This window comes from Geotrypetes seraphini, chromosome 3, assembly GCF_902459505.1.
Source record: "Geotrypetes seraphini chromosome 3, aGeoSer1.1, whole genome shotgun sequence".
Lineage (NCBI taxonomy): Eukaryota > Metazoa > Chordata > Amphibia > Gymnophiona > Dermophiidae > Geotrypetes > Geotrypetes seraphini.
This window is the reverse complement of record NC_047086.1, coordinates 87,986,943-88,009,814: the sequence shown is the minus strand read 5'-3', so window position 1 is coordinate 88,009,814 and position 22,872 is coordinate 87,986,943. Positions and strand designations below refer to the sequence as shown.

The following is a 22,872-nucleotide window of genomic DNA, read 5'->3' as shown; positions in this document are numbered from 1 at the left end:
TCAGGGCAGCCTCCCCCGCAAGTGCCTGCAGAGATCCGCTCCCGACGCTCTGACTCAGGCTGTTAGGTGAGTGCTGCAGTCCTGGGCAAGTATAGTCCACCACTTCTGGCACCTCAAATAAAGATATTTTCTCCAGTTAAGTGCAGTCGCAGCGTCCCTTTCACTGGCAATGAAAGGACCCGCGTGACGTCAGGGCAGCCTCCCCCGCAAGTGCCTGCAGAGATCCGCTCCCGACGCTCTGACTCAGGCTGTTAGGTGAGTGCTGCAGTCCTGGGCAAGTATAGTCCACCACTTCTGGCACCTCAAATAAAGATATTTTCTCCAGGGAAGTGCAGTCTCGGCGTCTCTTTCACTGGCAATAAAAGGACCCGCGTGACGTCAGGGCAGCCTCCCCCGCAAGTGCCTGCAGAGATCCGCTCCCGACGCTCTGACTCAGGCTGTTAGGTGAGTGCTGCAGTCCTGGGCAAGTATAGTCCACTACTTCTGGCACCTCAAATTAAGATATTTTCTCCAGGGAAGTGCAGTCGCGGCGTCCCTTTCACTGGCAATGAAAGGACCCGCGTGACGTCAGGGCAGCCTCCCCCGCAAGTGCCTGCAGAGATCCGCTCCCGACGCTCTGACTCGGGCTGTTAGGTGAGTGCTGCAGTCCTGGGCAAGTATAGTCCACCACTTCTGGCACCTCAAATAAAGATATTTTCTCCCGTTCTCAGGTAGTTTTGAGTGCCACGGACTTGATCAAAAAGAATTTCCAGGTGCACCTTGATAAGTTGCCTTTATATACTGCATTCTGGGGAAGTATTGTCTCACTAATTTACTTCATTTCTTTGAAGGTATGAATAAACACTGCTGTGGAGTTATTTTCTCAGTTTCTACATATGATAGAATTACTCCACAGTTGATAAAATTCCATTGGTTGCCAGTAAATGCAAGAATTTATTTTAAGCTCTGTGTTATAATCTTTAATAGCTTATACAGTCAAGCTCCTTAGTGGAATTGATATTACTAGTAGGTAGACCAGGTCATGATATATGGAAGAAATTCTATCTTCAATTTCCCTCGCCAAAAAGCAATTAAATCAGGGGTGTCCAACCTTTTGGCTTCCCTGGGCCGCATTGGCTGAAAAAATGTTTCTGGGGCCGCACAAACGCTGCAGCAAGACAGAGGAAGGAGCCGGCAAGATGGTAAACACCCGGGAGTAGCAGAGGAAAACACTGCATCGCCCTCGACTGAGGCCGCACAAAATATTTCACAAGGGCCGCATGCGACCCTTGGGCCTCAGGTTGGACACCCCTGAATTAAATCAACAATTCATTGGAATGTGTCTCTTTTTTATTAAGCCCTTTGGTTTGGAATGACCTTCCTATTTCAAATAAACCAATGTCATTAAACAGTTTTAAGAAAACTCATAAAAACATTTCTTTTTAAAATTTTTTTATTTTAAACTTTGCTACTTTTTCTTGTTAAAAGTCATTATTGAATATCTGCATTCCATTATGTTTAGCTGGGATTGTTTCCAGTAATTGAAATATATTGTTATCCACCATAAACTCGTAAGGACTTTGGTGAAATACAAGTCAGAATGTAACGTAATGTAATGTGGAAAAAAGTGAGCTGGTTAATGCAGTGTACGAGAGTATCTAGACTTTCAGAAAGTTTTTGACCAAGTTCCTCATGAAAGACTCATGAGAAAATTTAGAGGTCATGAGATAGGAGGCAATGTTCTGTCGTGGATTAGGAATTGGTTATTGGACAGAAAACAAGGATAAGGGTTAAATGGCTGTTTTTCTCAATGGAAGAGGCTGAATAGTAGTAGCATGCCAAAGGGATCTATATTGGGACTGCTGCTATTTAATATATTTATAAATGGGAAATTGGAACGACAAATGAAGTGAATAAATTTGTAGATGACACTAAACTATTTAAAGTTGTTAAGACCCATGTGGATTGTGAAAAATTGCAGGAAGACCTTAGGACATTGAAAGACTAGGCATCCAAATGGCAGATGAAATTTAATGTGGACAAATGTAAAGTAATGCACATTGGTTAGAATAATCCTAATCATTGTTACCAGAGACTATGGTCCACCTTACAAGTCAGCACCCGAGAAAAAGATCTAGGTGTTATTGTAGACAATATGCTGAAATCTTCTGCACAAATAGCAAACAGAATGCTAGGAATTATTAGGAAATGAATGGTAAATAAGACCAAGAATATTAAAAAGTCTCTGTATCACTTCATGGCACAACCTCACCGAGTACTGCGTTAAATTCTGGTCACTGTATCTCAAAAAAATACCTGTATGCTGTATGTTGAGGCCAAACCAGTAACATTTTAGAAAATCCAGAAAAGGAAACAAGGAACATTGATGCTAGCACACTAGTAATAACAGGCTATGGTTTTGTTGAGACTTGATTACTGCAATGCCCTGTACCTTGGAATAACAAAAGCAAGGTGCAGGACACTGCAGGTAGCTGAAAAAGCAGAAGCAAGATTGATATTTGGATTGTTGAAATATGACCACATTTCGCCCTATCTCCAACAACTGCACTGATTACCAGTTGTTTGCAGAATACAATATAAAGCGGTAATGATCTGTCACCAATTCTCGTATGGAATCATATCTGAATTGTTTAAAAATAATATGTTTAGTTATTTATCAAGCAGATCATTACGTTCTGAGAATTCAGTTTTACTGAAAACGAATGCAACCTGAGGTTGGTGGAGACTGGTAAAATGACTCTCTGTTGTGCGGGAGTTAAAATATGGAACTCCCTGGTGGGCCAAATAAGAAATTGTCGTGAAAGAGGCCTGTTCAGAAAATTGCTAAAGACACAATTATTTGTAGATGCCTTTTTCTAGTCAGTAATTTTCTCTGGTTCAGCTGAAGAATTATTCATGTTCTTTTATAATTTATGTATATAATTTATGTAAATCAATTAATATACTAGTAGGGAGATAATTAATGTTCCTCTGTGATTGTGATCTATAAACTTCCTAATTATCACAGCTCTTGATTATATTATATCTTACTGTGCAATAATAAACCATAAATAATTCTCCATGCATTGTTTTTTATAAAAAAATTTTATAAAAATTTTTTGTTTTTATGTGAAATGCTCAGACCCTACACCCCGTGATTGGTGATAAACTCCAAACTGGGGTTCATAAGGGGACCATCATGGCAATCACCGTCCCCATACACCTACCGAACCATATAACATCAATTCAGAGTTAACTGCATGGCATCAAACAAACATAATTATGAAGAATAAATCTTCAAGAACTTATCTGAATATGGAAGTGGTGTTGATTATTATGAGCCCCAGATCACTTTAAAACGATTACTTCATTCATTATCTTCTATAAAAATTGTGCTGATATCCCGTCCCCCCGACTCGAGTTTCACATCTTCATCAGGGAAGGACAATGCCAAATAAAACACAAGTGCCTAACTTGTTAACTGTGACTAATGTTAAAAACTTATTAAAACCTTAAATTGTAGGTGAAGGGTTCTGATATTGGAAATCATAAATGAACCTGCATGCCTACTGATATACACGGCCTGAAAAAGGCCACAATACTTAAAGAAACTACTTAAATAATCTATTTCATACCTGAATTAGCTCTCCTAAACGAATGAGCATCTGGAACAGGACAAGCTGAAGGAAACCCACTATTCAATTTATTAAGGCTCCCTCACCGGAACAAGCAGAAGCCGAACCGGAAGAGAACACCCAACTGGAGGAACAGAACTATCTATACTAGTAACCATTCGATTTCATGGTTCAGTCCCGAAGGACTCAAGGTGTCCCAATTATATATGAAACGCTGTTCATTGAGAGTTAAGATCTTAGAAAGATCCCCCTCGTAGTTTCTAATATGTGTTAATACTGTATATTTCAGGTCTTCAATGTCATGAGAATGTTCTATCCAATGAGCTGTCAGGGGGGCGGAAATTCTATTATTTCTTATACCACTAAGGTGTTCTGAAATTCTTATCTTGATTTTACGAGCGGTCTGACCTATATACATTTTTTGACAGGGACATAAGATACAATACACTACTCCTGTCGAATTACAATCTGTATTCGTTCTTAATATATATTGTTTGCCTCCTGACTTAGGTACACAAATCTGCGAGGTTTGCCATACATAGCGGCATAATCGACATCTATGGCAAGGTTGGTGTGGCTGGCGTACCTCCAGGTTCTTATTTTGTATTCTTCGTTTTAATTTCTCGCCCAGATTCGGAGCCCTGGAGAACGCAAACTTTGGTCTACTGCATAAAGCTGGATGCAGTTGGACTATTGGCCAATATTTTAATATGATTTGTTTGATGTCATTGCTTACGCTGGTATGAGGCATAACACAGACCATATCACTCTGATCCTTATTATTATGAGTTTTTAACACCCATGGACGATGGCAATTCTTTGCCCTTTTCCATGCTCTTTTGATAATTTTGCGGGGGTATCCTCGATCCACAAAATTTTTGTACATTACCAATGCCTGGGTTTCAAAGTCTCCATCCCCGGAACAGATTCTGCGTAAACGTAAGAATTGTCCATATGGAATACTGTTCCTTAAATTCCGGGGATGAAAACTTTGATACTGTAATAGAGCATTACGATCGGATGGTTTTCTGTGTAGAGTGGTAGACATGGCACCCTTTTGACTGACAATTTTAATATCCAAAAAAGAAATGGCATTCTGGTTTGAACTGGTAAGTAAACTTTATGTTGGGATCCTTTTGATTGATCTCCGTCATAAATTGATTCAAGTCAGCCATATCCCCACTCCACACAAAAAACACATCATCGATGAATCTTCTCCAACATCTAACTTGGTTAAATAAAGAAGAAGTATACACATGTGTCTCCTCGAATTCAGTCATGTATAGACATGCGAGGGTGGGAGCAACAGTGGCTCCCATAGCCACCCCCTTTGTTTGAAGGTAAATGTCATGTTCAAACTTAAAATAGTTATTATATATGACTAACTTCGCCAACTCATTAATCAATAGTTGTTTTGATAAAGGTATTTTCAACTGTTGGGTCTTTTTTTCAACCAAAGACATGGCCGCCAACTGTGGAATGTTGGTATACAAAGCTACCACATCTGCCATGACCAGAATAGAATGTTCCCCAAAATTGTTATTAAACACCTCATCTATAACCTGTAAAAAATGGGAAGAGTCCCTAATATACGATTTAGCTGTCGGGACTAAATGTTTTAAATGCCCATCCAGGTATTGAGATATAGGTTCGAGGATAGAATCTATACCAACCACAATTGGACGCCCTGGGGGATTGGTGAGTGACTTATGTACTTTAGGAATAAAGTAGATAGAGGGGACTCTCGGAAAATTTTTTATCAAAAACTTAAATTCTTTGTTTGATATAACTTCTTGTGATTTAGCGGGCCCTATTATAGATTCTAGTTGTGTTTTAATTACTGGAGTGGGATCATGGGATAAAGGAGTATAATATTCTGTATCTAATAGTTGACGACGGGCTTCTGCCTGATAATCCTTATAATCTTGAATTACAATCCCACCCCCTTTATCTGCCCGCTGGATTATTATAGATTCATCTTGACTAAGATCTTGAATGATCTTCCTCTGATTGGATGTTAAATTAGAATGAGTCTTAATTTTTTTATCTTCCAACGTCTGTATATCCCTTAACACCAACTGCTCAAAAGAAGTAATGTGCGGGTCTGGAACTCCTGGAGGCATCCAAGTAGAGTGAATTCTTAATCCCTCAGGTAAACCTGTATCAATGGAAGATTGCTCTTTATCCTGAAAAAATGCTCTTAACCGTAATGACCTAAAAAATCTATATAGATGGGATCTGATGTCAAAACCAACATATTGTATGGAAGGCACAAACGAAAGTCCTTTGGTCAATACTTCTTGTTCCTCTACTGACAAAGTCCGAGTCGACAAATTGAATATACCTGAGTGCTCCCTTGTTAACTGGCCTTCTTTTGCCGAATCTGGGCGAGAAATTAAAACGAAGAATACAAAATAAGAACCTGGAGGTACGCCAGCCACACCAACCTTGCCATAGATGTCGATTATGCCGCTATGTATGGCAAACCTCGCAGATTTGTATACCTAAGTCAGGAGGCAAACAATATATATTAAGAACGAATACAGATTGTAATTCGACAGGAGTAGTGTATTGTATCTTATGTCCCTGTCAAAAAATGTATATAGGTCAGACCGCTCGTAAAATCAAGATAAGAATTTCAGAACACCTTAGTGGTATAAGAAATAATAGAATTTCCGCCCCCCTGACAGCTCATTGGATAGAACATTCTCATGACATTGAAGACCTGAAATATACAGTATTAACACATATTAGAAACTACGAGGGGGATCTTTCTAAGATCTTAACTCTCAATGAACAGCGTTTCATATATAATTGGGACACCTTGAGTCCTTCGGGACTGAACCATGAAATCGAATGGTTACTAGTATAGATAGTTCTGTTCCTCCAGTTGGGTGTTCTCTTCCGGTTCGGCTTCTGCTTGTTCCGGTGAGGGAGCCTTAATAAATTGAATAGCGGGTTTCCTTCAGCTTGTCCTGTTCCAGATGCTCATTCGTTTAGGAGAGCTAATTCAGGTATGAAATAGATTATTTAAGTAGTTTCTTTAAGTATTGTGGCCTTTTTCAGGCCGTGTATATCAGTAGGCATGCAGGTTCATTTATGATTTCCAATATCAGAACCCTTCACCTACAATTTAAGGTTTTAATAAGTTTTTAACATTAGTCACAGTTAACAAGTTAGGCACTTGTGTTTTATTTGGCAGTGTCCTTCCCTGATGAAGATGTGAAACTCGAGTCGGGGGGACGGGATATCAGCACAATTTTTATAGAAGATAATGAATGAAGTAATCGTTTTAAAGTGATCTGGGGCTCATAATAATCAACACCACCTCCATATTCAGATAAGTTCTTGAAGATTTATTCTTCATAATTATGTTTGTTTGACGCCATGCAATTAACTCTGAATTGATGTTATATGGTTCGGTAGGTGTATGGGGACGGTGATTGCTATGATGGTCCCCTTATGAACCCCAGTTTGGAGTTTATCACCAATCACGGGGTGTAGGGTCTGAGCATTTCACATAAAAACAAACATTTTTTATAAAAAACAATGCATGGAGAATTATTTATGGTTTATTATTGCACAGTAAGATATAATATAATCAAGAGCTGTGATAATTAGGAAGTTTATAATTTATGTAAACCATTTAGACTTAAACAGTATAGAAATTAGAAAATGACACGGTAGCCAATACCCATGGGGAACCGCAGGTAACCCGCCAAAACGGAGAGCAAGAAAATAGTAGTCGTACTGGAGACAGGGACAAGGCCATTCACAGCCCCATGGAGCGGTGGTCTTGTCTCCACAGTTAAGGGAACACGTGCGGTCACGAATCGCGCAGTCTAGGAGCTCCTTCCCGCCCGATCGCCGCGTCCTGCCGTTTCCCTCCCTCCCTCACCTTACCTTACCTTATGTGCCAAATTTAATTGTTCTTCTCCCAGCGGCACGCTTTCAACAAGTCGCTCACAGGCATGGCTGCTTCAGTTGAATCCTCCTCTGACGCAACCGGAAACAGGAAGTTGTGTCAGAGAAGAAGATTCAACTGAAGCAACTGAGCACCAACTACTTGTTGAAAATGTGCTGCTGGGAGAAGAACAATTAAATTTGTCACATAAGGTGAGAGGGAGGGAGATGGTGGGAAACGGCGATCGGGCGGGGCTCCTGGACCACGCGATCTATGACTGCGCATTTCCCCTCACAGTAGAAAGGAGGGAGTGAAAGAGAAAGAGATGCTGGGCCAAGTGGATGAAGAGGGAGACAAATATTGAACCCATAGCAGGAAAGAGAAAGGGGAGGACAGGCAAGGTGGAAGGAGAAAAAGGGGAAGATGCTAGATGGGGTTGGAGAGGAGAGAGACACACTGGTGAGGAAGAGGGGAAATCTGGAGTCTGGACACAGAAACATAACAAACAGAGGGGAAATTATGTACATAGGGGCATAGGGACAGAGACATAAAGGGGAGATACATGGGGAGGATTATGTGCATGGGGGTATAGAGACAGAGACATAAAGGGGAGATACATGAGGATGGTGTATGGACACAGGGGAGGCAATGCCGGACACAGGAGGGAGTATATAGATAAAGAGGGGAGACATTAGCAATGAGGAAAATAGGAACACAAAAGGGAGATGGTTTGTGCAGATGGGATCAGATGGTTTGTGGGGATGGGACGGGGGCCGAGCTCGCGGGGACGGACAGGGATGGGATGGGGCCGAGCTCGCGGGGACAGACAGGGACGGGGATGAGCTCACGGGGACGGGGACAAATTTTTTCCCCCATGTCATTCTCTAATAGAAATCTATAAATAAAATAAAAATAAATTGGACCAGTCTAAAACAAAAACAACTTAATTTCCTAATCAAGAAAAAAAGAATTGTCCTGGTTAGTATTCTAAGAAAAGACCTGTTCTTTTGCATTTCAACAGATGACGTTTGATTGGCTGTACTGAAATGTTTAGACAGGTAAATTGCAATTCTCAGGAGATCAATCCCATAAGTATACCTATTTTTTCTATTAATGGTATAGCTGAGGTAAAGTTACATTGACAGCAATGCCTCTATTGGACCATGAAAAAGAAGAATACGCTCTCTTAACAGTTTCATGCAATAAAATCACAAGGGAGAAACTAAGGACTACTTTTACAAAGCCGCGCTAGCCGCTACCGCCTCCTTTTGAGCAGGCGGTAGATTTTCAGCTAGTGCGCGCTATAGCGCGCGCTAATCCAATGTGTGTGCTAAAACCGCTAGCGCACCTTCATAAAAGGAGCCCTAAATTGGCATACATAAATATAAATTCTGCTGTTAATTAACAAGCAGTTCTATGCAGAGTAAAATAGAGAAGCATGCAATTTTACTGTTTGACAAAATATTAAATCACTTACTCTCCTAGACTTCGGTCACAAAAGGAAAAGCATTTCAGAAAAAAGGAGAGAGAGCAAATTCTTCAGTTATAGTACACAAACAGTCAATATTAATTCATTTCATTAAAAACATATGATCATTTTTGCACTGGCAGAACATTGTAATTCATGTGAAATTTCCTGCACACTACCAACTCAAATTTAAGGTTTACTTCTAAGCATAAAAAAATATTAACTTCAAAGTACATTTTGACTACTACAATTTAAGCACCGCTGCTTTATTATCACTTTGGAGCGTGTGGTTATTCAGAATACCAAAGCAAGAAAAGAAGCTGGGATCAGAGGTAAGTGCTATATTCTGCCAACTCAAGTGCTTAATGAAGGTCTAAAATGCAAAGGGAATAACAGTTCTTTCTTTTTTTCTTTTTTTTTAACTTTATTCATTTCAAATCTTAAATCAAGTACAATATTGACATTTATCAATTAAGCATTCAAATACACTTGAAATCCTATAATTGATCATCATAATATAAAATATTACCCCCTCCCTTATAATTGAAACAAATCATTTTCATAAATAACAGTTCTTTCATAGTTAAAAGATGGCATAAAAAATTAATAAATCTATGTTTGATTTTGAACACAAAAGTTTCCTTTTTTTATTTTACTTTCATGATAAATTTTTAAATTTTATTTCTAATATAATAAACTTAATGAAATACAAAACCTATGAAGCAAAAAGTGCACCAAATGGAAGTTCGAGGTAGACATTAAGTAGTCCTTTTACTAAGGTGCGGTAGCCATTTTAGCGCGTGCTAAATGTTAATGCATCCATAGGATATAATGGACACGTTCACACGCGTTAGCGCGCGCTAATTTTTAGTGCACACTAAAACGGCTACCGCACCTTAGTAAAAGGACCCGTAAGTTTGTTAGGTGCCATCGACTCGTGTTCGAGGCCTAACGACTTGATAATGATATCAAGTTTTCGTGGCAGAATACAGAAGTAGATTGTCAGGCCTTTTCTTTTTTTTTATATATGAATTTAATGATTACAATATCAGATGATACCTGGAAAAAAGGATTCTTACACATGATTAACGATATTTGTACATACAAACAAAATTCCTTTCCAAGCCCACAACCATGAGAAGACATGCTACAATTTCAACTACAAAGATAAGAAGAAAACTAAGCATTGGTTCTTGATTCATCCTTATGAATCTTTGACCAGTCCCTACTATTTGGGACTCTTACATCCTCCAATTTCTCAGTAGTGAAACACATTTAAAGAAAGAAAACTCATTTCTGTTCTCTAGCTAGTAAGAATTGTTGCAATTGAATGGGATACCAAAATACATATTCAATGTCTTGTAATTTTACAAGACATTTACATGGAAATTTTAGATAAAACGATGCCTCAAGAGCTAAAACTTTTAATTTAAAAAATTATTTCCTTCTTAGTTGCGTAGCTCTTGAGACATCGGGAAAAATTCTAACCAAATCTCCACAAAATTTTGTCAACCTATTTTTGAAGTAAAGTTTCATTATTAACATTTTATCTATCTTACTCATGCATGTTATTACCATAGTGGACCTACTCTGGATCACATCCTGACTATCTTCCAAAAACTCTGTCAAATTTATTTCATTTATAACCAGATGATCCACCTCTTGGGTGGATTGTATTTTTCTTTGCGGAACATAATAATTATTATTTTAATGGGAAATTTTCCGTATTGGGTAATCCCAGTATTTCTTTAAAACATTTCCTTAACAAAATTTCAGAAGACAATAAATGAGTTACTGGGAAATTAACCAAGCGGAGGTTCCTCGCTCTATACATATTTTCCATCATTTCCATTTTAGAAAGTAACACCGTAGAATCCTTAACAGCAGATACTGAGACAGCTTGAAGTGTATTACTTTGAGTTTCAACCACACTTAATCTTTTATCCAAACAACTTAAATTGGAATCCACATTTTCAAATTTTTGAGACACAGACTGTGAAAAGTCCAACGTTTGTTTCACTGTTTCTCTGAGAAACCCTTCAACTCTAGATATACCTAACCACAAATCTTTAAGGGTAATATCTTGTGTTTCCACTGCTAGTGGTTGATCCTCTACTACACCTGAAAATTCAAGTGGTTTAGGTATTTCAGTGAAAGCTAATTTACTTGTCTGAGTAGAGGGTACCACATATTCAGTGGAAATAGCGGAAATAGCTTTCCCGCTATCACTTGATACTGGGTAAAGGGGGAAGTCAGTTCGAGGGGGCTCATTGATGCTCCCGATATGGGAGAGGTCATATCAAGTAAAGTTTGTGGAGGATTATTAGCGGAAAATGTCAAATGCCTGTCCATGGGACCAGATACAGCAGGTGTTAACTCTTAGGTTTAATTTTCCTTTTCCCCATGACCTAACAGATTAATATTTATACAACCTGAATTCCTGTTCCTCAGCTCCTTGTTGCTCCAAGGGGCTCCCAAGGGCATGCCCCTTAGAGCATGCCCCTTCGGCCCTGCGGCCGCGCGGCTGTGGCCGCAACCGCAGCTGCTGTGTCCAATTTGAGGAAATCAGTAGAGACGGACCCAATGACGTCAGGGGTCCGTAGGTCTTTTCTTCTGCACAGTATAAATTTGATGTTGGCACCTGTCACATCAAACATGATCCTCCAACTCCAACACTGCCCATCTACTGCTGCCCAGATGGGTGGTACATCATTAGTTTGACATCTCCACTGAAACCTGTCTGCCTTGGGAGGCCCTGATGGCATAGCTTTCAGCTTCACAGATGCACGCAAGCCCCAGTGGCATGACAAGTCCATGTACCATAACATTAAGTTTAACACCCAATTATTGTATTAGAGGCTCTTATTGTCCATTTCCAAACAATCTGGAACCCTGCCCTTGAACTAGAGAGCCCCTAATCCACCTAACTATCCACCCTCACATTCCAACCCATCCTACAGGCCCCACACCATCATGTTAACTGATATTGGTGACCTCAGGTGAACCCATGTCAGGTTTGTTTTTTAAACCAGCAGCTAGCAAACAAAGGAAGGAAGGAGGTAGCGGCGGCAGCTTTCCTTAGCACAGCTACGTTTGGAGAAAAAAAAAAATCAGTGGATCCTTTTTATTTTTGGATATCCAGGAAATTTGACTGGATAGGTATATCCTATCGACGTGGTTGGAACCATCTCCTTAAATTGCTCTTGACAACCATAAAGTTTACGCACTACTGCCCACACACTCTCTTTTCAGTATTTCACAAGTAATGCAATCTTTGGAAGCCAACCTGGATTTTGCATGAATTAATCTATTCAGCTATGCAGACACCTAACCCATGCAACATCCAAGGATTATAGTAAATGACACAAAACTTTCCATTAGAACTACAATCTATTAATTTACTGTAAATCACTCCGGTATACATTTAAAAGGCAATATAACAAATATACAACTAAATAAATAAATACAAAACAGCTAGTTGTATCACCTTCAGCACCAATAACTGCAACCAACTGCTACGTTATTAGTCTGTTGATTTGGTAGTTCCAACTTGTCAGAGTCTATACTCCTTACTTGTTAGTACTGAACAATCCCCCTGTTCTGTTCATCTGTTAGTTTGTACTTTTATTACAGTTGCTGTTAACTGTCTGACCTAACCAATTCCCACTATACGAGCCTGTTCAATTCATTACTATACTTTATTAGACTGTAAACCACTTTGCTATACTACCTTTCACAAAATTAATGCACCAATCTCTGAATAAACAAACTCAAACTGGCACATTCATCAACATTAGCCATAAAATAGCACTGTTAAATATAGTAAAACTTTAAAGCATCTAGATCACACAATTTGTATTATTTTCTAGATGTTTTTCTGAAAATTGATCCAACTATAGTGTACACACCTACAGTATAAAACACTTGTACATTAAAATAAATTCATGCCATATTGGCTGAAAGATGGTCACTGTAAATCACTAGCTGGGTAAAAAAAAAAAGATATTTAAATTCTTTTGCCACCTCAGTAACACTGACACAAATTCCTGCTATTACCAGACACTTTGTGAAGTACTCATCTCCCTCGGTATTCGCGAGGACTACGACGGGAGCTCACGGCAGCCATTTCCTATTGGCAATCTACACGGGGCAGGAGCGTAGGAAAATCGCTCCTGCCCCGAAAGCCCGCTAGACCACCAGGTAAGGCCAGGATGCCAGGAGGAAGGCTGGAAAGGCGGGAACATGCTAAACTAGGGGGGGGTTTCCCCCTCCCCCCAAAAAATCACGAATATGTGAAATCGCGAGTGTCAAAACCGCGAATGGGGAGGGGGAAGTATAACACAAAACCCTGATTGGGTAGGTCAACTCTAAATTAGCCTATATGACAGAAGGAAAAAAGAGAAATAGGGATGAGGGGCTCAGTGCGGTGGTTCTTTGATCTGCTCTGTACCTCATCAGCAACTGGCTCATTTCTCCTCTCCCATTCTTCCCTGGCCTGGAAAGGAAAGGGACTTGAGCAGGTCTAAACTTTGCTGCCTCAGATTTGGGGCACGGGCAAAATGAATCACAGTCAGAGACTCATATGGTAATGCGCAAGTCAGTACTAGGTAATGTGCCCTTAATTGCTCTGCTCTAGGAAAATCCTGTAAGGCTACTTAAGGGAAAACCAGCCATGAAAGCAGAAATAAAAAAAGAAAGTCTGCACAATATCCCAGATTATTGCTTTTACATAAAACAAAAGATAAAAAATATATAACCACATTCAAAACAGATTGTGTATGCTCACCTCTTTCTGCTCTACTTGAAGTGCAGATTTTAAAATATCTCTAAGTTGTATTAATTGTTTTCTTTCTTCATCTTGTACTTGTTTAATCTAGGATAAAAAAGAATAAAGTTATTTAAAATTTTATTTACATTTGCTTACCTCTGATCTGAAGGATTACCTTCAAAACCTAATCTAACAATGCTCGTTAGTCCAATAAACAGGTATCACCTAAATTCTTTTTGTTTTATTTCTACATATTGTATTTACAAATTCTTAACTGCTTTGGTATTTTATTATTTTAAAAAGAGCACTATATTGGTTTTCTTTGCTTTTAAATAAAATGACAAGAGACCCTACCTAGATTTATTCATAAAGTAAAATTCTAAACTCCACACTCAGGCCAGGAGCACTGGACTTATTAGCTAGGTCCCTTTTTAAGGACAAGGTCACCGAGGTGCAAAATCTATATATACTGTGTATCAACAAGGGATCAAAGAGGAAAAAGAACAAAGAACTATCGTGGCTCACTGTAGAGGTGAAGGAAGCGATCAGAGACAAGAAAACTTCGTTTAAGGAATGGAAAAGGTCAAAAATTGACGAAAACTGGAACAAGCACAAAAAACATCAACGCAGGTGCCATAAGGCAGTAAAAGGGGCCAAAAGAGACTACGAGGAAAAAATAGCCAAGGAGGCGAAAAACTTCAAGCCGTTCTTTTGATATATTAAGGAGAAAACAACCTGCAAAAGAAGCAGTGGGACCATTGGATGACCATGGAATAAAGGGAGCGCTAAAGGAGGACAAAGCAATCGCCGACAAACTGAACACATTTTTTGCGTCTATATTTACCAAAGAAGATCTACACAGCATACCGGAACCCATCAGGCTATAAGCTGGAAACGAAGACCTAAAGCTAACAGTATTGATGGTCAGTCTAGAGGAGGTGTGTAGGCAGATTAATAGGCTTAAGTGCGATAAATCCCCGGGACCGGATGGCATCCATCTGAGGGTCATCAAGGAACTGAAAGGGACCTTAGCTGAACTGCTTCAACTAATAGCCAATCTGTTGATCAAATCGGGAAAGATTCCGGAAGACTGGAAGGTGGCAAATGTTACGCCAATCTTCAAGAAAGATTCGAGGGGAGATCCAGGAAACTACAGATCGATGAGTTTGACTTCGGTACTGGGAAAGATGGTAGAGTCGTTGATAAAGGACCGCATCATTGATCACCTTCACGGACATGGACTGATGAGGACCAGTCAGCACAGTTTTAGCAAAGGTAGATCGTGTTTGACGAACTTGCTGCACTTCTTTGAGGGAGTAAACAGACAGATAGACAAGGGCGACCCAGTCGACATTGCATATCTGGATTTTCAGAAGGCGTTTGACAAGGTTCCGCATGAACGACTACTTCAGAAAATTGCGAGCCACGGAATCAAGGGTGAAATACTCATGTGGATTAAAAACTGGCTGGAGCATAGGAAACAGAGAGTGGGGGTAAATGGACAATACTCAGCCTGGAAGAGCATCACCAGTGGGGTGCCGCAGGGCTTGGTGCTTGGACCCATGCTCTTCAACATCTTTATAAACAATCTGGACATCGGTATGACGAGTGAAGTGATTAAATATGCGGACGATATGAAGTTATTCAGAGTAGTGAAGACACAGGGAGATTGCGAATATCTGCAACGTGACATAATCAGGCTCGAGGAATGGGCATCAATATGGCAGATGAGGTTCAACGTGGATAAGTATAAAGTGATGCATGTAGGTAACAAAAATCTCATGCATGAATACAGGATGTCCGGGGTGGTACTTGGAGTGACCTCCAGGAAAGAGACTTGGGAGTTATGATTGACAAGTCAATGAAGCCATCCATGCAATGTGCGGCGGCAGCAAAAAGGGCGAACAGAATGCTAGGAATGATAAAGAAGGGGATCACGAACAGATTGGAGAAGGTTATCATGCCGCTGTACCGGGCCATGGTGCACCCTCACCTGGAGTACTGCGTCCAGCACTGGTCGCCGTACATGAACAAGGACACAGTACTACTCGAAAAGATTCAGAGAAGAGCGACTAAGATGTTTAAGGGACTGGAGGAGTTGCCGTACAGTGAAAGATTAGAGAAACTGGGCCTTTTCACCCTCGAACAGAGGAGATTGCACTACAGATTGAAAATAAAAGGCTTTGGATATTTTGTTTGATCATGTAGCAGTCTCTTGCTGTTCTATAGCTTCAGATCAATTGAGTGCAGTTCTAGGATCTGGTGCCAGGAACTATCCAGGGATTTATCTATTCAATTTTTTTAAATCTCCCTGCCTTTTTGCCTTATTTCTAGTAAAGTTACTGGGCCAGAGGCCATGCACTACTGCATCAGGGTTCCTACTTGAGCCCTGCAATCATGGGCCCTGAATCTGGCCCATCAGTTGTTAACCGTAAGCTACAAGCATTACTCCTTTTTTGGAGATGCAGTATCTCCTTTTCCACAATTAAGCAACACGCTCTAAATGGCCCTGAAAACTGCTGCCATCTTTAATCCCATGGCTTTGCTATTCCCTTCACTGCTTTCCATGGGGAAACCATGTCTCCTTTCTCTTTATTTCAACATAGGTTTGAATTTCTTTTTCTGATCCTACAGAACTTAGGCTATGTTCATCTTTATGGTCTCAAGCAGGAATATCTCTTGGCTACCCTGTGCCTTTATGCATTGCAGTAAGAGATTAGATCAATCAGAACAAGCAATTGCCTCAGTTGACAATTTCTGGTGGCAGTTAAAGCAAAATTATAAATCTTGAAGGCCAAACTTGATAAAAATCATCAAAATATATTTTTTACCTGCAAAGAATTTAGAAAGATTTCAAATAGTACATTTACACATACACAAAATCATGCTCAGATTGTGAGTCTTTAAAGGATTGTTTTGGGAGGGGTAGTGTTTGGGTGATGATAGAGTTTAACTATCTAAATTTCAAGGAGGGTGGCCTAGAAGTCCATAAACTAATTGAATGTAGGTGCAAAAATGAAAACTCTCCTAGAGCTAATATCCTTGCATTGTCTCCGATTACATCTGTCACTCTTCCCAGTCTTGTGCCAGGCCGCTTTTCTTTTTTCCATAATGGTCTTTTTGATCCGATGTTATCAAATCAATAATTATTAAACATTTCATTTTAGGAAAAGCAATTAAAAATATGTATAAAAGTGACAACATAACACTGGTATGAAACTAATCATAAAGCTGACAAAGGGGCTCATTTTCAAAGCATTTAGACACACAAAGTACCATAGAAACCTATGGTACTTTGTATGTCTAAGTGTTTTGAAAATAAGCCTCAAAGCCTTAACAGTATCAACATCTGAACAAACTACTAAACATCTACAATACATAGTGATACAAGCTAATGTTTTAATGGCGTGCCTTACTGTGTGCAAATCTGTTGAAAGTTTTTCAATTGAAGGTTTGAGGCTTTCAACTGCTTTCAGGCCATCCTGAAAGAAACTGAAAAGGAATAAAGAACAATAAAGGGTGTATTTTATACAGTCCTCCAGCTAAGTCTATTTTCCTAATGATTACCAACACACCTATAATATATCACAAATTATTTAAATTATTTACTAACCTGCTATAAAAAAAAAAGCATGTTACCACAGGAAATCTTATCCATACCGCAGATTAGATAATTGCACAATACATTTAGTTTAATGTTGTTGCAGTCTGGAATATTGTGCATTCCTGGCCACAGCAACCCAAAGCTAGTAGGCCCCAAGTCAGGCCCACAATTTTTGAAAGGGCTTGCTGGCCCTTATACAGAGGTAGGAAACGTGATGGCAAAAATAAACAACATAAGAATGTAAGAGTTGCCCTACTGGGTTAAAATAAGGGTCCATCTAGCCCAGTGGTTTCAAACCCGCGGCCCGGGGCCCACATGCGGCCCGCCAGGTAGTATTTTAGGCCCTCATTATGTTTATCATAATCACAAAAGTAAATTACAATATTATTATTAAGACTTAGTGAAAAGGAAAGATTTAATCTTCAATCCTGGGCTCACACTGTACAAATGAAATTGAACGAGTCCAAAACTAAACTACTTTGGCTCGGCCCTAAACTTGATCAATTACCCACTTCCATCCCACTGCCCACAGGCTCCTCTCTACAGCTGGAATTCTCTAGCAAAGTTCTGGGCATCACCATAGATTCATCATTATCCTTCAACGACCACCTCAACTCCCTGATAAAAAAATGCTTTTGCAGCCTTCACATGCTGAGGAAAGTGAGATCTTGCTTCCACCAAAAACACTTTGCCGTCCTCGTACAATCCATTATCCTCTCCAGATTGGATTATTGCAATTCCATTTACCTAAGCTTAACAAAGAAAAGCCTCCACAGACTCCAACTAATCCAGAACACCGCGGCCAAACTTATCTTCTCAAAAAGTAAATTTGACCATGTCACACCGCTCCTATCCAAACTCCACTGGCTTCCCGTTATTTCCAGGGTCTACTTTAAATGTGCCTGCCTAACCTTCAAGATCCTCCACGGTATCCTTCCTCCTTTTATCCCTCTATCCTGGAATTCCTCAAATCCAACCTCCACTAGATCCACTCAAAAATTAAAACTATCCTACCCCTCCTTAAAAGGCATCTCCCTTGTTGGTAAACTTGGCTCTTCCCTCCCTTTCAGAATCACTCAGCTCTGGAACAGTCTCCCTTCCCCTCTCCGCAATTTGAGCCCCCTTCTACCATTCCGTAAGCATCTGAAGACCTGGCTCTTCTCCAGAACGTAACCCGGTCCCGCTCCTGGCACTCTCACACCAACCTCTCTTCTCTCATACTTATATAATTCCACTGGAGTTCCGTTCCTTCCCTAACCATGTAAACCGTGTCGAGCTCCATCTGCGGAGATGATGCGGTATATAAACCCAAGATTTAGATTAGATTAGATTAGATTTATAAACTATAAAGTTTTACCTGACGTAAAATTGTCATTTCTTTAATAAGACATTAACTATTTTTTTCTGAGGCCCTCCAAGTACCTACAAATCCAAAATGTGGCCCTGCAAAGGGTTTGAGTTTGAGACCACTGACCTAGTCCAATATCCTGTTTCCAACAGTGTGTAGTCCAAATCACATGTACCTTGCAGAATCCCAAAAAGTAAGATTGCATGCAATTTAACCAACCCTAGGGATAAGCAGTGGCTTTCCCCAGGTCTACCCTAATAGTTTATTGACTCCCCCCCCCCCCCCCCCACACACACAATGAGTCTCAGGGTTTGCCTATACTTTTGAGTAAAAAAAAAATTTCCTTATTTGTTTTAAATGTGCCTCTATGTTACTTTGTATAGTGTCCCCTAGTCTTTGTACTTTTTGAAAGACTAAACAACATGTATGTATCATGCTTCTCCATTAAGGATTTTATAAAGCTCTATCATATCTCCCTTCAGCCATCCTTCTCCAAACCAAAGAGTAGAGAATGACACAGTGACAAAATTCATCACCGTTCCCGTCCCCACGGACCATCTCATGTCATTCTTTAGTGTCTGTCTCAACCTCAGTCCTTCTACACAAGCATTCTTCAATGCAAGGCTTGAGGGTCAGTGGCTGGGCCCATTCATACTCTGCTTCTTCTCTCTCTCCTTAAAGAATGACATGGAGATGGACTCCTGTGGTTATCCACGGGGACGGGAACGGTGATGAATTTTGTCACTGTGTCATTCTCTACCAAAGAGCTCTACCCTCATATGAGAGTTGTTCTATCCTCTCAGTCATTTTGATCTCCATTCTCTGTACCTTTTCCAGTTTCACTAAATCTTTTTTGAAATGTGGTGGCCAGAATTGCACAAAATATTCAGGGTGTGGTCTCATTATAGAAGGATATAAAGGCATTATGGTATTATTTTGTTCTCTACTCCTTGCATAACAATTCCTACCATTGGGACACTTTTTCTAAGTAAAGTGGCCTTCGTGCACCCTTGTGTGAGATTTCCCACATGCTAAGGCCATTTTTGCCTCACCTCTAAAATAGTCGGCACTCCATTTTTTTTTTTTTGTACTAATGGTCATGTGCTAATGTTACCAATACCACACAGCCGTAAAAAGAATTACCATACAAGCACTTACTGCCACCCATTTTGTAGGTTGCAAAGGCTTACATGGCAATCCTCCGCTAACCAGTTAGCATGCAGTAATGTAGCTGTGCCAATTGAGCCAATTAATTAGCACAGGAATAACCCAGCATGCCCCCTCAAAAAAACCCAGATCAAATATCTACTGCCTGCTATTCCACGCGTTAAGGCCCTAACGCACCTTTGTAAAAGGAGCCCTTAAATCCTTTTCCTCAGTGGTGGCTCCTAATATGGAACCTATCATGAAGTAGCTCTAATTTATGTTATTCTTCCCAATGTGCATTGCTTTGCATTTGTTCACATTAGATTTCATCTATTATTTGGATGGCCACTCTTTCAGCCTCCCAAGGTTCTCCTACAATTTCTTGCATTCCACATGCTTGAAATTATACATACACTTCCCCCTCCCCATTCGCGGTTTCCGCACTCGCGATTTCACATAATCGTGATTTTTTTGGGGGGGAGGGGGAACCCCCCCCATATTTTTGCCTTCCCCCCGGCATCCCGGCCTTACCTGGTGGTCTAGCGGGCTTTCGAGGCAGGAGCGCTCTTCCTACACTCCTGCCCCGTGTAGATCACTAATAGGAATTGGCTGCCGTGAGCTCCCACCGTAGTCTCGAGAGACTACGGAAACTCACGGCAGTCATTTCTTATTGGCGATCTGCACAGGGCAGGAGCGTAGGAAGATCGCTCCTGCCCCGAAAGCCCGCTAGACCACCAGGTAAGGCCGGGATGACGGGGGAAGGCAGGAGGGAGGTGAGGGTGGGTCAGAGCCGGATATTCACGGTATTTCCCTATTCGCGGTCCGGCTCTTCCCCTATCCCCCGCGAATAACCAGGGAGATGTGTATTATTTCCTGGGGCACAGTTTCCATTCTTTATCAATTAAATAATTGACTCCTGTTTTTATTTAAAGCAAACCGGCTAACCTACCTTGAGAACTTGAATCCAAATCCAAACAAATTGCTTGTTTAATTTCTACAACAATTAGAGTCCCTTATACTAAAATGTGTTTAAACAGTTAATGCAGAAGCTTGATACTTAGACTCTAATTCCCATGTTAACTGACCAATGTGTAATGGGATGGACTGCATTTGATCACATTACGGGTGGCCACGTCGTGTTGAGTGTATAGTTATGAGGTAAGAGAACGTTATTAGTAAAATCTTTAGGCATGTTTTGCAATTTTATAGGTTATTAAAGTTGGTCTTCTGTTGCAGGGATTTTGCCCTGAGGAAACCTTAACGGGGTGAAACATGTTGGCGACTCTGTCCCTCTAGGCTAACCACCCAAGCTAAGTGCATAGTATTTACTATCTTAGCATTTCTACTATTTAAAGTATTTAACTTATTTAATTTATTGGAAAAATATATAAAAAAAGATAAAATATCAGATTTCTATAACACCAGGTACCCGATGACGATTAGGGGCATAAATCCAATGGTTATGAAAACTTATTGAACATTTGGTGGCACCGCTGAGGGCCTGGGTAACTTTTTGATAAGATCACATTGGAATAGGAGGTGTTTAAGGGAGGTTTGAACCACAACAACCCTTTCAAGTATTACATATGATTTACCCTTCTATAGAGACTTCACCATTTTGAAGCCTTTAACGCGTAAATTATCTATGTAATACAGCATATGAGGTCTGACAATTAAGTTCATGAACTCATCCTAGAAATAGTGCTACATACCTCATTACTGACTATCACTATGGTCACCTTTGAAGTACTTCCCTTGGGAAGCTATGCACTGAAGCCAACACCTAGTCCACCCTTCAAAGCAATTTTGGAACTCTATTTCTAGAATGGCCTGCAGAGCTGTCGTATTATACTTGATGTCCTGAATGTCATTAAAATGTCTTCCTTTCCATATTTTCTTTATCTCCGGGTAAATAAAAAAGTCAGTGGGGGCTACTTCAGGTGAGTAGGGAGGGTGTTCCAATATAGTTATTTGTTTTCTTACAAAAAAACTCCATCAAAGTGTCATGTGAGCTGGTACATTGTCGTAATGTAAGAGCCATGAGTTGTTGGCAAAAAGTTTAGGTTGTTTTTGTCTTTTTTACACAGCCTTTTCTGAACTTCCAAATTGCAAATTTGGTTAACTGTTTGTCCATTTGGTACAAATTCATAATGAATAATCCCTCTGATATAAAAAAAAAAGGTTAACAACATCATTTTGACTCTTGATTTGGACTGAAGGAACTTTTTGGTCATAGAGAATTGGCTGACTTCCATTGTGCACTTTGACGCTTTGTTTCAGGGTCGTATTGGTACATCCATATTTCATCATCAGTGATCCAAAATAAGAAAAATCCTACTCTACACGAGAGGGGTCACAACATGTAAACTGGAAGGAAAAGACTTGTTCTCAATTCTGGGAACTATCTTAAACCTGCGGGCTTTCAAAGTTTGCACTACCTGATTTTAGATACACCAGGAATCTCTAGAGATTTAATAAATAGCTGGGGATGGCTATCAGTTCATGAGAACTTGTTGGCAGAAAGTCAAAAGTTCACCAGGGCATATCAGGCATAAAGCACCCAAGAGTGCATGCAAGGTTACCCATAAACATCATTTAAAGCCATCCACTAGCTTAAAAAATCAATTAATGTGTTAAAAAGTCTAATAAATATAAATTCAAATGTGCAAAGATTGAACATAATAATAAAGTGCCCAAAGTGTCAGGTGCAAAATCACATCGATCCTGAATTTCAAAAAGCACACGAAGTGCAAAATCACTAATTGATGAGCCTTGAGAAAGCAAGAAATCACATTTGTACAATAAATTTAAACTGTCATCTGCAAGGACTTATCTGAGAAGCCACCAACATCCATCTAATAAGAGGGTCTGTTGTCCTGGAGTGCCAAATGATAACATGGCCTCAAACATCGTCTTGTCTCTCCAAAAGGTCTTGGCAAACTTCAATTCTCCTTTGCTTTTCTTTATTGGTGAGCTTCTTATGGACCATTTTTGCACACACCTTTCTCATGCCAAGATTT

At 40.0% G+C, this 22,872-nt stretch overlaps 1 protein-coding gene across 9 annotated transcripts in view; it reads right to left on the bottom strand.

The window, feature by feature from the left end:
- ASAP2 (ArfGAP with SH3 domain, ankyrin repeat and PH domain 2) overlaps window positions 1-22,872 on the bottom strand; it is a 317,096-nt gene that overhangs the window by 149,309 nt on the left and 144,915 nt on the right. For all 9 annotated transcript variants that reach the window (XM_033936956.1, XM_033936958.1, XM_033936962.1 and 6 more), the window contains 2 exons: window positions 17,171-17,246; window positions 13,773-13,859 (listed from right to left, as the gene is read on the bottom strand). In XM_033936956.1, the coding sequence (XP_033792847.1) occupies window positions 13,773-13,859; window positions 17,171-17,246 (163 nt within the window). The remainder of the gene's footprint in view (window positions 1-13,772; window positions 13,860-17,170; window positions 17,247-22,872) is intronic.